The sequence below is a fragment of the Bombus impatiens genome, unplaced genomic scaffold (genome assembly GCF_000188095.3).
Source record: "Bombus impatiens unplaced genomic scaffold, BIMP_2.2 scf_0814, whole genome shotgun sequence".
NCBI lineage: Eukaryota > Metazoa > Arthropoda > Insecta > Hymenoptera > Apidae > Bombus > Bombus impatiens.
This window is the reverse complement of record NT_177233.1, coordinates 82506-94779: the sequence shown is the minus strand read 5'-3', so window position 1 is coordinate 94779 and position 12274 is coordinate 82506. Positions and strand designations below refer to the sequence as shown.

Below are 12274 nucleotides of genomic sequence, written 5' to 3'. Positions count from 1 at the left end.
GAAACATGATATTAATTTTATACAAGCAAAGAAAAAATTATTTTCTTTTAGGAAGCTTTGTATAAAATTGTATAAGTTTTTGTGTAAAATGCTAATAAGCTTTTGTATTAAAATATTTAATAACAAGTAGTTTAATAAAATATAGTATTTATAGTAATACTATTTAATATAGTATTTATTATTCAGTTGTTTAATATGAATGTATTTATTTCATGAAATAATAATTCAATGATTAAAATATACAAAGAAATATTTTAATACATTATTTAGTAGCAAGTTACATGTCATTTTTTTATGGAAGAAAGATAAAGAAATTCCTGCTTTTAATTATTTAAGTAAAATAAAATTAATGAAAATAATTTAAATTGTAATGAAACAGTAAAAAATTAGATGTTAGTCCACATTCTTAGTCAGCTCTTTTAATTTTAAATTGCATTTATAAATATATAAAATAATTAAAATAAATACATTTTTGTAAATAAAATAATCTACTAATTATAATTAATCAGTGCAATTTTAATTTAGAAATTTAATTTAGTTTCACTGTATTTTTGTTTGAATTGTATGTAGATCATATCTACTTAGATTTTATATTTTGTAATTTTTTTAGTTTCTCTCCCAGATGTTTATTTAAATGTATTCTAATTTCTTGTTGATTATTACATTTTTTTCCACATTCTGGACACTCTGGATCTCCTTCTCCGTGTTCTTTCTTTCGATGTTTAGATCGATTATTATAGGTAGAAAATGATTCACCACAATCTGGACATTGATAAGGTTGTTCACCAGTATGTTTTCTACGGTGATAATCTCTGGAGTCTTTTCTTCTAAAACTCGTATTACAATATTCACAGACAAATGGTTTTTTTCCAGTATGTAATAATACATGATTATATAAAGATTTAGTGTCATTAAATCCTTTTTCACATTGAGCACATTTATAACGTCTTTCACCATCATGTTTACTTTTAATATGATTTACTAAAAGTTGTTTTACTTTATATGTTGCATTACATATGTCACACTGATAAATAGGGTCTACTCTTCCTTCATGTACTCTCTCTTTATGTGCTTTTAAAGACATTTGATGTTTAAATTTCTCGTGACATTCTGCACATTCATACCATGGTTTTTGTTTTATTAAAATTGGATCCTGATTATTTATTTCATGAATTTGTACCATATGATATTTTAACATACGGTAGGTTGGAAAATCTTCTACACAAATTGGACATGTAAATAATTGTGGTAATGTTACACTTTTATCATTTTTCCAATGCTTCTCTAAATGTTCATTCATATTTTGCTTTTTACTAAATGACTTATTACATACGTTACAAATATATCTGTTATGAGAAAAATGAATTTTTCTATGAAGCTTTAAAGCGTTTGTAGTTCTACATCGTTGACCACAGATATCACATTGATATGGTCTCTCACCTGTATGAATTCGATGATGTTCTTTTAATCTAGCTTTTAACTGAAATGACTTACCACATAGTTCACAAATGTGAGGTCTTGCCCCTTTATGAACAAAAAGGTAATGTTCATATAAAGAATTTTCTGCTCTAAAATCTTTTCCACAAGTACTACAAATGAATTCATTCATATTTTCATTATGCCTCATTTCATGAAATTCTAGTCTTTCTTTTCGTACAAAATGTTTAGGACACTTAGAACAATGATATTGACGTGGAGAAATAACTTTTGTCTCATTTCCATCTATCATTAAAGAAAGTGTAGAATCTTCACAAGTAGCACATGTAACTAAGTCATTAATAGCATCTGGATCTAAGTCTGAAATTAGTTTACCACAAAGATTACAATTTATAGATACTTTCTCCTGTTTTGTTGTTGCTATAGCTTTTTGTATGACATCTTCACTAATATCATCTTCACTAGTACCAATTTGTATTTGTTTTACACCAGAATGTTTATAATTTTTTTGATGCCCATTCAATCTAGTTCGTTTTGTAAATAATTTTCCACACTCTACGCAAATATAACGTTGTAAACTCTTGTGTGTGTGAAAATAATGATCCCATAATAAGTTTTCATTACTTGTTTCTTTATCACATAATGTACATTCATATCTATCTGTTTTACCTAGCTTGTGTCTTTCCATGTGAAATTCATATTTTAAGTGTGAAAGATAGCGAGCACCACATAATTTACATACATATTTTAAACAAGATTTATATATATCATTTTCATCTTGTATATCATTTTGTTCAAGCATAGTGTCTTGTGATGTTATACATGTATCTTTCTCACTTTTATAATCAGTCTCACTGTCTAGCCAATAAGTATTATCACTCTCAGGTTCATTTTTCACTAATGGATCTGCAGAATTATAAACATAATCCATTAAATTATTAGACACATGTGATATTTCTTGTACTTTTGATATTTTTGAGAGATGAACAGAATTAGATTCCTTAAGATCTTCTCTTGTGTCTTTTTCTACTTCAATTTTTGTGTTTTGTTTGCTAGATAATGCATCAATACAATTTAAATTTTCTTCTTTGTAGTAGTTTGTTGAGATTAATACAGGTAATGTTAGGCTTACTTCTTGATTAGGCATATTTTCAATATCTTCAGTAATTGTTGTTTTGTTTCCATGTTTTAAATGTATATTATTTTTAGTATTATTAAGATGTACTACATTTTTATGTATTTGTATATTCTTTTTCTTTATATGTTTGTTTTCAGAATGATTTACCATAGCTAATGAGATTTGGAAGGTATAATCACAGCCTTGAGGATTACTAACTAATAAAATCATTAAATCTACATTACAATTTGGACATGTATATATAGCATCACTATGAATTTGTGAAAAGTCTGTTACTTCTTTAGATAGATCAAAGAAGGATTCTATTTGTGATACATTTTCTAATCTTTTAGAATATTCCAATACTTCTTGAATAAATTTGTAGTAAAAAGTAATTTTGTCATAACATGACAAACATACATATTTTGAGCCATTATCATCAATAGATATCTGTAAAAGTCATTTAAGGTAATATTAATTCAAAACCTTTTCATATGATATATTAATAATGTAATAATATATATTTTATTATATAAAACAGATAAATTATTAAGATATTTTAATAATCATTAAGTTTAAATAAAATGTTCAGATTTTAAACTGCAATTAATACTTTTAATTTCTATCACGTATTGTATATTAACGTACTGAAATTGGCAATGTTTCCTTTATTTTATGTATTAAATCTGTTGATCCTTCAAAGATACTTTTATGCTTTCCTTTTACAAGATTTACACCACATAAACGACATATTAATGTATCCTTTGAAGTATCCATAATTAGATCTCTGAAAAATTTATTATTAAATATAATTTATGTAAAGATTAAAAATGTATAATATATTGCATATATTAATATTTTTCCATATCTTAATAAATCATTGAGTAATTAGTTGAAATTTATAAAAAATATGTATTCACTAAAATATACCACACTTACACATAGTTTTGATGATTTGTTTATTTGAGGTTATTATATCTTTATGCAGGTGTAATTACCTGCATTAATTAAAACATAATTCTTTTGTTATAAATAGTATATATCTTATTAAGCTTTGTTTTAGAGATTTTAGATATTACTTAGTATTATAATTATATTATTAGAATTACAACATTAGCAAATATTTTTCTCAATAGTAACTTAAATTTTTATATATACTATATAAATGACGTTTGGCAAGTTGTTTATCTTTAACTCTATCATACTATACAAATCTTCATGCAAACCAATAATTACTAAATACACATTTTCAAATGGAGGTTACATGAAAAGATGGTCTTTAAGTTATGATTTATGTACATACGTATGTAGAATGTATATATACATCATTTGAAACAAATATTTGAAAGAAAATAAAAGCACGTCAGTGAAATGTACAAAATGTATTAGTGGTAAAAGTTAATTCTATAATGAAAAATTTGATACAAACAAGATGGATAGATAAAAGAGTATAAATTTTCTTGTTTATAATGCGTTCAATATTTTCTGTCTTTTATATATCAAAACAATAAATTTTGGCAAATGAATTGACAGGTTACATGCTTAATTTGCAGTTTATATGCTATTTTCACTAACTCATATGCAACATAATTTGTTGCTAATTTGAGAGAGTAATATTTCATCCAATTAAAAAATATCAATAAAATGTTGCATGAAATATTAATGTCATTATGGGGATGTTCAACCAATGCTTTGCAAATATTGGAATCAGATGTAATTATAATATAATATTTATTGATATTGTAATTCATTTTGAATTATATATACAGTTTATTTGTGTTTTTTAAATGTGCTGTTTTCAGACTGTAGATCTTGAAAAATATTTACATCCTGGTGAACGTGTATTACTTAAAGAAATATTGGATGTAGTTGAACAATGTAATATTATTAGGAATTTCATTCAAGAATATACCACATCTGATGACTTAAATTCTACTCAAAGTATTACAATTTAGCAATTAGAAAATTTATCTCATTATATATTAATTTATAAATCATTAATTCTTAAATATAAATTGTAGATTTACAAGATGTTCCTCGTGGTTTATACTTACAAGCTCTTTGTGAAGGAATAGATGAATCTTTGGAACCATTTCGTAAGGAGATTGTTGATTTAGAAGATGTAGTTCTTCGTGATAGTTATACTCCATTGTCACTAATACTTTGTCGTATCCAAAAATATATTTGTCTATTTTCTGTTTTAAATTCTATCATAAGAGAGGTAAATAAAGAATATTAGTATAAAATAATATAATATAATATCATATAAAATGATATATAACATACTTAAATAAAAAATTAATTATTTTAATTTATTCCAGATTCGCACACAAAAAATTCATGGCTGTAAACTATTGCAATGTTTGCATCAAAATATGTATACTGGTATTCCTGATGTTAGATCTGCAATAGAAAAGTAAGTATTATATTACATTATTTTGTTTTCTACTATTTTACATATTTACTTTTGCCAATTACTTCATTTCATTTAGAATGTCTCACTGTGTGCATACAGTTTTTTATAAACATTTAACTAGCTGGCTTTTATATGGCCATATAGAAGATATGTACAATGAATTTTTTATTCAAAAAATATCTGAGAGGGAAAACAGTTTGATGTTAGTAGACAATAAGGATAATTTTGATAAAATAAATACAAAATTTACTGCAGATATGTGGAATTATGACGTTCAAATTGATCTACTTCCCTCTTACATAAGACCATCTTTAGCAACTAAAATCTTAACTATAGGGCAAACTATTATAATGTTTGGAAATGACCCAAGACAGAAAAAAGGTAATTTATATTTAAAAAATTTTTAATTGCTTAAAACATGAAATGAAACCACTAACTTGTTTACCTATTAACAGATTTTGCTATAGTTGATCAAACTGAAACTTCTATATGGGGAGAAAAAGAATATGAATATTTTCTTAAACTTCAAAATTTACAAAAAAAACATATTTTTAATATTGTTGAATTTGAACGTACAATCGATGAATTGAAACAATGTATAACAGAACTTTTATGGCGAGTTGCTGTTGAAGAAGCACAACTTGTGCAACAACTTAAATTAGTAAAAGATTTCTTTCTTATGGGACGTGGAGATTTGTTTCTTGAGTTTATTAGACTTACAGCTCATATATTAAATAAATGTCCAACACAACATACCTCTAGGGATATTAATTTAGCTTTCCAAATGGCCTTAAGGAAAATGCATTTAAATGATGAAAATGCCATGGATAGTTTTAATTTTATAGTTCCAGTTCCACCACATGAAAATGAAGATATTGAGGTAGAAGGTACAGAATTTACTGAAAAGGAACGTGAAGATCCAATTGGTAAGATATTTTCTTATTTAATGATATATTTTTTAAGTGGACAAATCTTCCGATAATATAGTATTGATATTATTATAGAAAGACGTGGGTGGGGTATGATTACTTTAAAGTACAAAGTCATATGGCCATTACATTTGTTATTTAATCCATCAGCTTTAAATGATTACAATACATTATTCAAATTTTTGCTAAGGGTTAAAAAAACACAAATTGATTTATGGAACCTTTGGAGTGAGCATATGTATTATAAAAACATGTAAGATATGATTCTAATATTTTCTACATAAACAATCTGATTTTTATCAAATATTAATAGTTTTCATTATTACAGTGATATTGGTGTAATTCAACTAAGAAATAATTTAATTTTCATTATTGATAATTTACAATATTACTTACAAGTTGATGTATTAGAAAGTCAATATACTATAATGGAAACAAATATGAAAAATACCCGAAATTTTGAAGATGTACAAAAAGCACACTGTATTTTCTTGGCTAATGTTATGTCACAAACATTTTTATTAGGGAGTTCAACAGAAAGAAAAAATCCTGTACGTTATATTTTAATTTAAATAATTTTTTAATTTTTATCTATCAATTCATTTGATAAATATTTTTGATAGGTCAACAAATTAATAAAACTCTTATTGCGACTTTGTGATGATTTTATCTTACAAGCATCTATGTGGGAAGTAGGTAATTTGCTTCTAACAGAACAAGAAGAGCTTAAAACATTATCTGATACTCTTGATAGTTTAATGGGTTGGTTAACCAAAACATTGAATAGAGTACGTGCACAACCAAGTGGAGAGCATTTAGCTCAATTATTGTTGAGATTGGATTTCAATAGATGGTTCAGTAAAAAAATGTAAAGAAGATTTATTTGAGTACCAGTAAATAATGGAGAAACATATGATGTATCTATGGTATTTTGTTTTAAAATTATTCTTTGCATAAATTTATCTATTATGTATATATTGAACTTATCTTTTTTTTTTATTTAAAGTACTAGTCCTTTTTTGACAGTGAAAAGTACAATTATGTAAAACTCCAATTTTGAGCTTAATTTAATAGGAATATATTAGAAAAGAAAAAATAATATCTTTAAATGAATGTAACACATAACAAGTATTGAAATAAATTTTTCATTCATTTGTTTATTGAAAATAAATTATTACTTATTATGATAATTAAATATATTAAAAGTGAATAATTTAACTTAAACTTCAGCCAGACTATTGAGTACATTCAGTGATATCAATGGAAGGATAAATAATTGTAATTCTCATAGAGGAAATTAAAAATTTTATATTTTTATTCTCATTTACCATATTGTTGACTAAGTGTAGTCAACACATATACACATAGATGAAAATTCATCATGAAAAATATATACAGATATGCTTATGATAAGAATAACAATATTAATGATTTTATTTGAATTGAAGATATTCACATTTGTACATAGCCTACCTCTCATGTACCCAAGTCAGTTGTGGATATATATATAAATGTATTTACAAATTTAAATACTTTTCTTTGCAACTTTTATAAATAATACCATATCTGAAAAATAATTTTATTACTGTATAAATTCTTATCATATTTCATACAAGTACATTATAAATGTATTTCATAAAAATTAATAATTACAAAATTATGCTATGATATTTCAATATTATGAATACTATAGCATAAATAGAGTTACATTATGCACTAATACTTACTGAAAAATACAACTAAAACAAATGCGATCATCACCCACATCCAGCACCGCCAATATGATTGTGTTTGTTCTTGCAGTTTTAGTGATTCTGTTTTTAATTTACTTGTATTAACATCAGTTAATTTATCAGATTTTTCAAGTAAACCAATATCTTTTTTTATAATGGCATTTGCTGCTAAAGCATGCTCTTTTATGCTACTAGTCATGGAAAGCATATTCTCAGCAATTTTTTCTTGAATATTTCTATTATATTTTAAAATTGCACCTAAATCATCATCATGCATGTTTGTACTAGTTAATCTTTGTCTTATACCATCTTCTAATGTCCCCAGAAAAAAAAGATGATTATTATAGTTGTAAATTATCTTTTTTACAAATAGTGATATTGATATACCTTTATCACTATGGAATAATTCAGCACGCAATTCTCTATTATATTTTGCTGAAGTTTTTTGATGTATCTGGGTTGTTATATTTGGACCTATTGAATCATTAAACGTTGTAGAACTTTTTGGTAACATTTGTACAGCTGCAACTCTATCTACTGGACTTGTAAGTTTAGTTGTATTTACTAATCCCTTCAGGAAATCTATTCGTTTAATGTAACCCATCATGGTATCCTTAGATGGTTTACTGAAAAAGTATTAAATTTTAATAATTTTATAATAATTTCAAGTACATTAAGTTGTCATGTTGCTCATATGGCGCACATTGCTTAAAATTGAAATCTTTGTTAATAAATATATATTTTTATTAAAAAATAAAATAGAATTGTACCGTGGTAATGTTTGTAATTGTTTGATCATATCATCCAAAGCAAGGATGTACTGAAATAATTGATACATTTGTTTTGAATAAATTATATTAATTTTAAATAATTAATCATTATTTAAATTATTTTTTAACCTTTTCAAGCTTCCAATCCTTATGAGGATCATCTTTTGCCATGAATTCACATCTTGTTAAAAGTCGCCTGATATCAATTTCTTCTCTGGACATTTGATTCATTTCTGGTAATTAATAAACAGTTATAAAAGAAATTCATAAATAAGTACTATATATAAACATATAACGTTTTTCCAAGTTAATCCTTTTTACTTCGAGATTAAAGATTACATATGTAAAATATATACAGAAAGCAGAAGTAACCACAAACTGATACAAAAGCACCACACATTATGTATCTATGTCATTTGCACACTGTTTTACACGTTTACAAAATCCTCCTAGAAACATCTATCTAAATTATTTATTAAATTAATATATTATGCATTGAGAATAATGTTTAATAGTTTGTAAATTTTTAATCGTCGGTTTTTTAAAATATTACAGTACACCTGGCTACACGTATTATTTCGAAAGTAATTAGTACACTATGTACATATTCTTTGTTATCATTTTTAAATATGCCGCTACAAATTCATAACTAGACGATAACAATTTATTGTGAACGAAACGGTACATAATGCATTTTTTGATCCTACCGCAACTAACTGACTTCATCAGTAGACGCCTTTATAATAACATAATTGTTAATTTGTTCTATGTATATTACATATTACAGGTGTGAGAATTCTATACTAAGGCGCGCGGAATGTGTAGTAAAGATAAGTTAGAAAGTTTATAATACACGAATATAGATAGGTACTTTGAGAAATACGATAGTCACAGATAGCGATTGACGTTGGCATACGGCATACATCACTTGGGGGGCCGATCCCAGTACATTTCTCGGTAGATTGACAGAATCGCTAAGATGGCTGATATAAAAGAATCTCCGCCGCTATTTGATACTAATGACGTGAAAGTTGATGATTTAGACGACGACGATGAAGATATTTTTGCATCAGCAGTACAGGTAGTTTTTATATTGTTTTCAGACATGTGCGTAAAAATTTCACAACCTATGTATTAGGTTCACAAGTTTATTTCTATTGTATTAAATGTAATATTTGTAATTTGTTACTAAAATATAATAAGATCGTTTGTAATAATTTGAAACATTCCTTGTAAGATAAAATTTAATATTGTTTAAACATAGGATCAAAGTCAATTAGAAGATTCACCTCCTTACAACGGAGTATCAACTATTCAAACAGAATTACCAAAGTTAACTTTACGAGATGCACCAGAAGAAAATTCATTTTCATCGGTATCAAGTCCTGCACCAGGACCATTAAGTTCACCTTTGGGACCAATGAGTACTGACATAGGTGATCTCCATGATGTTCCCATAAACGATAATACAGATGTACTTTCCACAAATGTTATACAGACTCAGTCACCTGATGTGGTATATTTTAGATTATTAAATGTTAATAACAACAAGTTAAAAAGTATATGTTATAGTTTATATTTTACAGGTATCGACAGATTCTTCTGATGTTTTCTTAAAAATTACTGTAACTTCTCCTCAAAAAATAGGAGATGGAATGGGTGCTTATGTTGCTTACAAAGTTGAGACAGAAACAAATATGCCAATATTTAGAAAGAGAAATTTCAGTGTTATTAGACGCTTCAGTGATTTTCTTGGCCTTCATGACAAATTAACAGATAAATATCTTAGAAATGGCAGAATAATTCCTCCTGCTCCAGAGAAGAGTGTTATTGGTATTGATAGATATTTTGAAGTCATATTATTTTTATCATACTATTCAGTAAAATAAATGAAATAATTATGTGATTAGGGACAACTAAGATTAAAATGTCTGGCGACAAGAATCAAGAACAAAATTCCAGTTCTACAGAATTTATTGAAAAACGCAGAGCAGCACTTGAAAGATATTTGAATAGAACTGCAGCTCATCCAGTGCTTAGTGTTGATCCTGATTTTAGAGAATTTTTAGAAGCTGGTAAATCGTAGTATAAAATAAAATAACTTTTTAAATGCAATCATACTTATAACTGTGTATATCTTAAACAGATATGGAATTACCTAAAGCTACTAATACATCTGCACTTAGTGGTAAAGGAGTAATGAGGCTGTTTAACAAAGTTGGAGAAACTGTTAACAAGATAACATATAAAATGGATGAAACTGATAAAGTAAAATTAAAGAATGTTTAATAACTTATATTTGCAATATATATATATAAAATATATATATATGTATATATGTGTATATATATATATAATAAATATTTCGTATCATTTATTTTATTAATTATATCGAAAATTTTTAGTAATTAAATTTATAAAATATATTCGTATTAAGCAGTATTTTTCATTTTTCTTATTTTTCAGTGGTTTGAAGAAAAGACATCACAAATTGATTCTCTTGATGTTCAACTGCGTGCATTACATTCTGCTGTTGATACCTTAACTAATCAGAGAAGAGAATTAGCAACATGTACTGGTGCAACAGCAAGATCCATTGCAGTTCTTGGTCATGGCGAACCAGGAGCATCTCTTGGAAGGGCATTAGCTCAGTTAGCTGAGACATTGGAAAAAGTAGAAGCGATCAGAAGAGCGCAAAGTAATAGCGATCTGTATCAGTTTGGAGAAATGTTAAGAGATTATGTTGCACTGATTGGAGCAATAAAGGTTAGTAATTTATTTACATATAAATGTTGCGCATTCCAACATTTTAGATATTTTAAAATATTGCCAATTTTAGGATGTATTTCATGAAAGAGTAAAGGTTTTTCAAAATTGGCAACATGCTCAAATGATGTTAAATAAAAAAAGGGAACAGAAAGCACGATTAGAACAATCTGGAAGAACTGACAAAACGAGCCAAGCTGCTACTGAAGTAATAGAATGGGAAGCAAAAGTTGATAGAGGGCAAGAAGAATTTGACAATATTTCGAAGATAATTAAAAAAGAAGTTGAACGATTTGAATTAGTGAGAGTGGAAGACTTTAAGAAACAATTAACAGAATATTTGGAAACCATGTTACAATACCAAAACCAACTTATTAAATATTGGGAAAGCTTTTTGCCTGAAGCACGAGCAGTGGCATGAACATTCCTGAAATAATATTGAAACTTTTTCTTATTATAAGGAAAAGCAAAATCTATAAATGAAAAGTTTCGTGCAATTTTTTAAAGCAAACTTTTAATGAATGGTAAATAACGTTTTATGGAAAACGTACATTTATCGATTTGCGGTACAATAATAATGTTTGCATAATAATGGAAGAATTATCATCTTATGGCAATATTTGGAAAATTCATAAACAATAATTTCGAAATACTGCCAATAATGCTTTTATACATGGAAAAGCAACAAAAAACGTGGCATATTTCATTCAAATTCTTTTATGTCGATTATTCCTGAGTATCATGCGTTTACAGTCTTCTTACTATTAGTTTATATTAGAGATATAAAGCGCATAATACTGTTTGTTAAGAAATGTTATATGATAATAAAAATCGATTAAGATTGTATAAATAGAGAACATTAAATATCTATTTGTTAAAACAAAGATTTTTCACATTATTTTCAGGATAGTATATAGGCATTCCAATAAAATTTTTATTAAATTTAATATAATTATAATATATATACTTTGATAAGTGTGGGATAAAGATATCATATTTTTCTATATGTTAAAAAGTTAACTATAAATTACAATAAAATTAAATCGTTAAATAATATCTATCCCTATTTTATTTATTAAAAACATTTCATTAATATTTAGTAATAA

The 12274-nt window shown here is 26.1% G+C and overlaps 4 protein-coding genes across 8 annotated transcripts; 2 read left to right on the top strand and 2 right to left on the bottom strand.

Annotated features, from left to right (window-relative positions):
• Window positions 1-529: 529 nt before the first annotated feature.
• Window positions 530-3710, bottom strand: LOC105681330 (zinc finger protein 420-like). The gene is made up of 3 exons (XM_012390484.3): window positions 3494-3710; window positions 3203-3341; window positions 530-3004 (listed from the first exon to the last, which is right to left on the bottom strand). The coding sequence occupies exons 2-3, from the start codon at window positions 3329-3331 to the stop codon at window positions 578-580; spliced, it is 2556 nt and encodes an 851-aa protein (XP_012245907.1). The 5' UTR covers window positions 3332-3341; window positions 3494-3710; the 3' UTR covers window positions 530-577.
• A 181-nt stretch (window positions 3711-3891) lies between these two features.
• Window positions 3892-7327, top strand: LOC100748021 (gamma-tubulin complex component 4). Of its 2 annotated transcripts, XM_024370528.2 has the most exons (10): window positions 3895-4002; window positions 4108-4267; window positions 4357-4495; window positions 4576-4775; window positions 4876-4970; window positions 5047-5351; window positions 5426-5896; window positions 5975-6152; window positions 6228-6450; window positions 6523-6771. In XM_024370528.2, exons 2-10 carry the CDS (start codon window positions 4199-4201, stop codon window positions 6769-6771), a joined length of 1929 nt encoding a protein of 642 aa, XP_024226296.1. In that variant the 5' UTR covers window positions 3895-4002; window positions 4108-4198. The 2 variants fall into 2 exon arrangements, with proteins under 2 accessions (XP_012245949.1, XP_024226296.1); XM_012390526.3 differs by having other exon boundaries at window positions 3892-4267; window positions 6523-7327.
• On the bottom strand, window positions 7193-9283 carry LOC100740108 (vesicle transport protein USE1). Of its 4 annotated transcripts, none has more exons than XM_012390529.3 (6): window positions 9110-9128; window positions 8532-8635; window positions 8403-8452; window positions 8020-8258; window positions 7627-7944; window positions 7193-7465 (listed from the first exon to the last, which is right to left on the bottom strand). In XM_012390529.3, exons 1-6 carry the CDS (start codon window positions 9126-9128, stop codon window positions 7425-7427), a joined length of 771 nt encoding a protein of 256 aa, XP_012245952.1. In that variant the 3' UTR covers window positions 7193-7424. The 4 variants fall into 4 exon arrangements, with proteins under 4 accessions (XP_012245952.1, XP_024226299.1, XP_033179007.1 ...); XM_024370530.2 differs by lacking the exon at window positions 9110-9128 and adding an exon at window positions 8801-8954 and having other exon boundaries at window positions 7425-7465; XM_024370531.2 differs by lacking the exon at window positions 8403-8452 and having other exon boundaries at window positions 9110-9283.
• On the top strand, window positions 9280-12052 carry LOC100750206 (sorting nexin-2). The gene is made up of 7 exons (XM_003492665.4): window positions 9280-9483; window positions 9667-9918; window positions 9989-10235; window positions 10313-10477; window positions 10549-10670; window positions 10869-11168; window positions 11242-12052. The coding sequence occupies exons 1-7, from the start codon at window positions 9382-9384 to the stop codon at window positions 11587-11589; spliced, it is 1536 nt and encodes a 511-aa protein (XP_003492713.1). The 5' UTR covers window positions 9280-9381; the 3' UTR covers window positions 11590-12052.
• The last annotated feature ends 222 nt before the right edge of the window (window positions 12053-12274 follow it).

What these genes read in the sequence shown, in the direction of transcription:
- LOC105681330 (XM_012390484.3), bottom strand. Translation starts at nt 3,331, where the DNA reads ATGGATACTTCAAAGGATACATTAATATGTCGTTTATGTGGTGTAAAT. An exon ending in AGGAAACATTGCCAATTTCA is followed by an intron (nt 3,005 to 3,202) that starts GTACGTTAATAT and finishes TGACTTTTACAG; the next exon opens with ATATCTATTGATGATAATGG.
- LOC100748021 (XM_012390526.3), top strand. Translation starts at nt 4,199, where the DNA reads ATGTTGCATGAAATATTAATGTCATTATGGGGATGTTCAACCAATGCT. An exon ending in GTTAGATCTGCAATAGAAAA is followed by an intron (nt 4,971 to 5,046) that starts GTAAGTATTATA and finishes CATTTCATTTAG; the next exon opens with AATGTCTCACTGTGTGCATA. An exon ending in CAACAGAAAGAAAAAATCCT is followed by an intron (nt 6,451 to 6,522) that starts GTACGTTATATT and finishes TATTTTTGATAG; the next exon opens with GTCAACAAATTAATAAAACT.
- LOC100740108 (XM_012390529.3), bottom strand. An exon ending in AGGATTGGAAGCTTGAAAAG is followed by an intron (nt 8,453 to 8,531) that starts GTTAAAAAATAA and finishes CAATTATTTCAG; the next exon opens with TACATCCTTGCTTTGGATGA. An exon ending in ATTATTCCATAGTGATAAAG is followed by an intron (nt 7,945 to 8,019) that starts GTATATCAATAT and finishes TGGGGACATTAG; the next exon opens with AAGATGGTATAAGACAAAGA.
- LOC100750206 (XM_003492665.4), top strand. Translation starts at nt 9,382, where the DNA reads ATGGCTGATATAAAAGAATCTCCGCCGCTATTTGATACTAATGACGTG. An exon ending in AGACTCAGTCACCTGATGTG is followed by an intron (nt 9,919 to 9,988) that starts GTATATTTTAGA and finishes TATATTTTACAG; the next exon opens with GTATCGACAGATTCTTCTGA. An exon ending in TCCAGAGAAGAGTGTTATTG is followed by an intron (nt 10,236 to 10,312) that starts GTATTGATAGAT and finishes TTATGTGATTAG; the next exon opens with GGACAACTAAGATTAAAATG.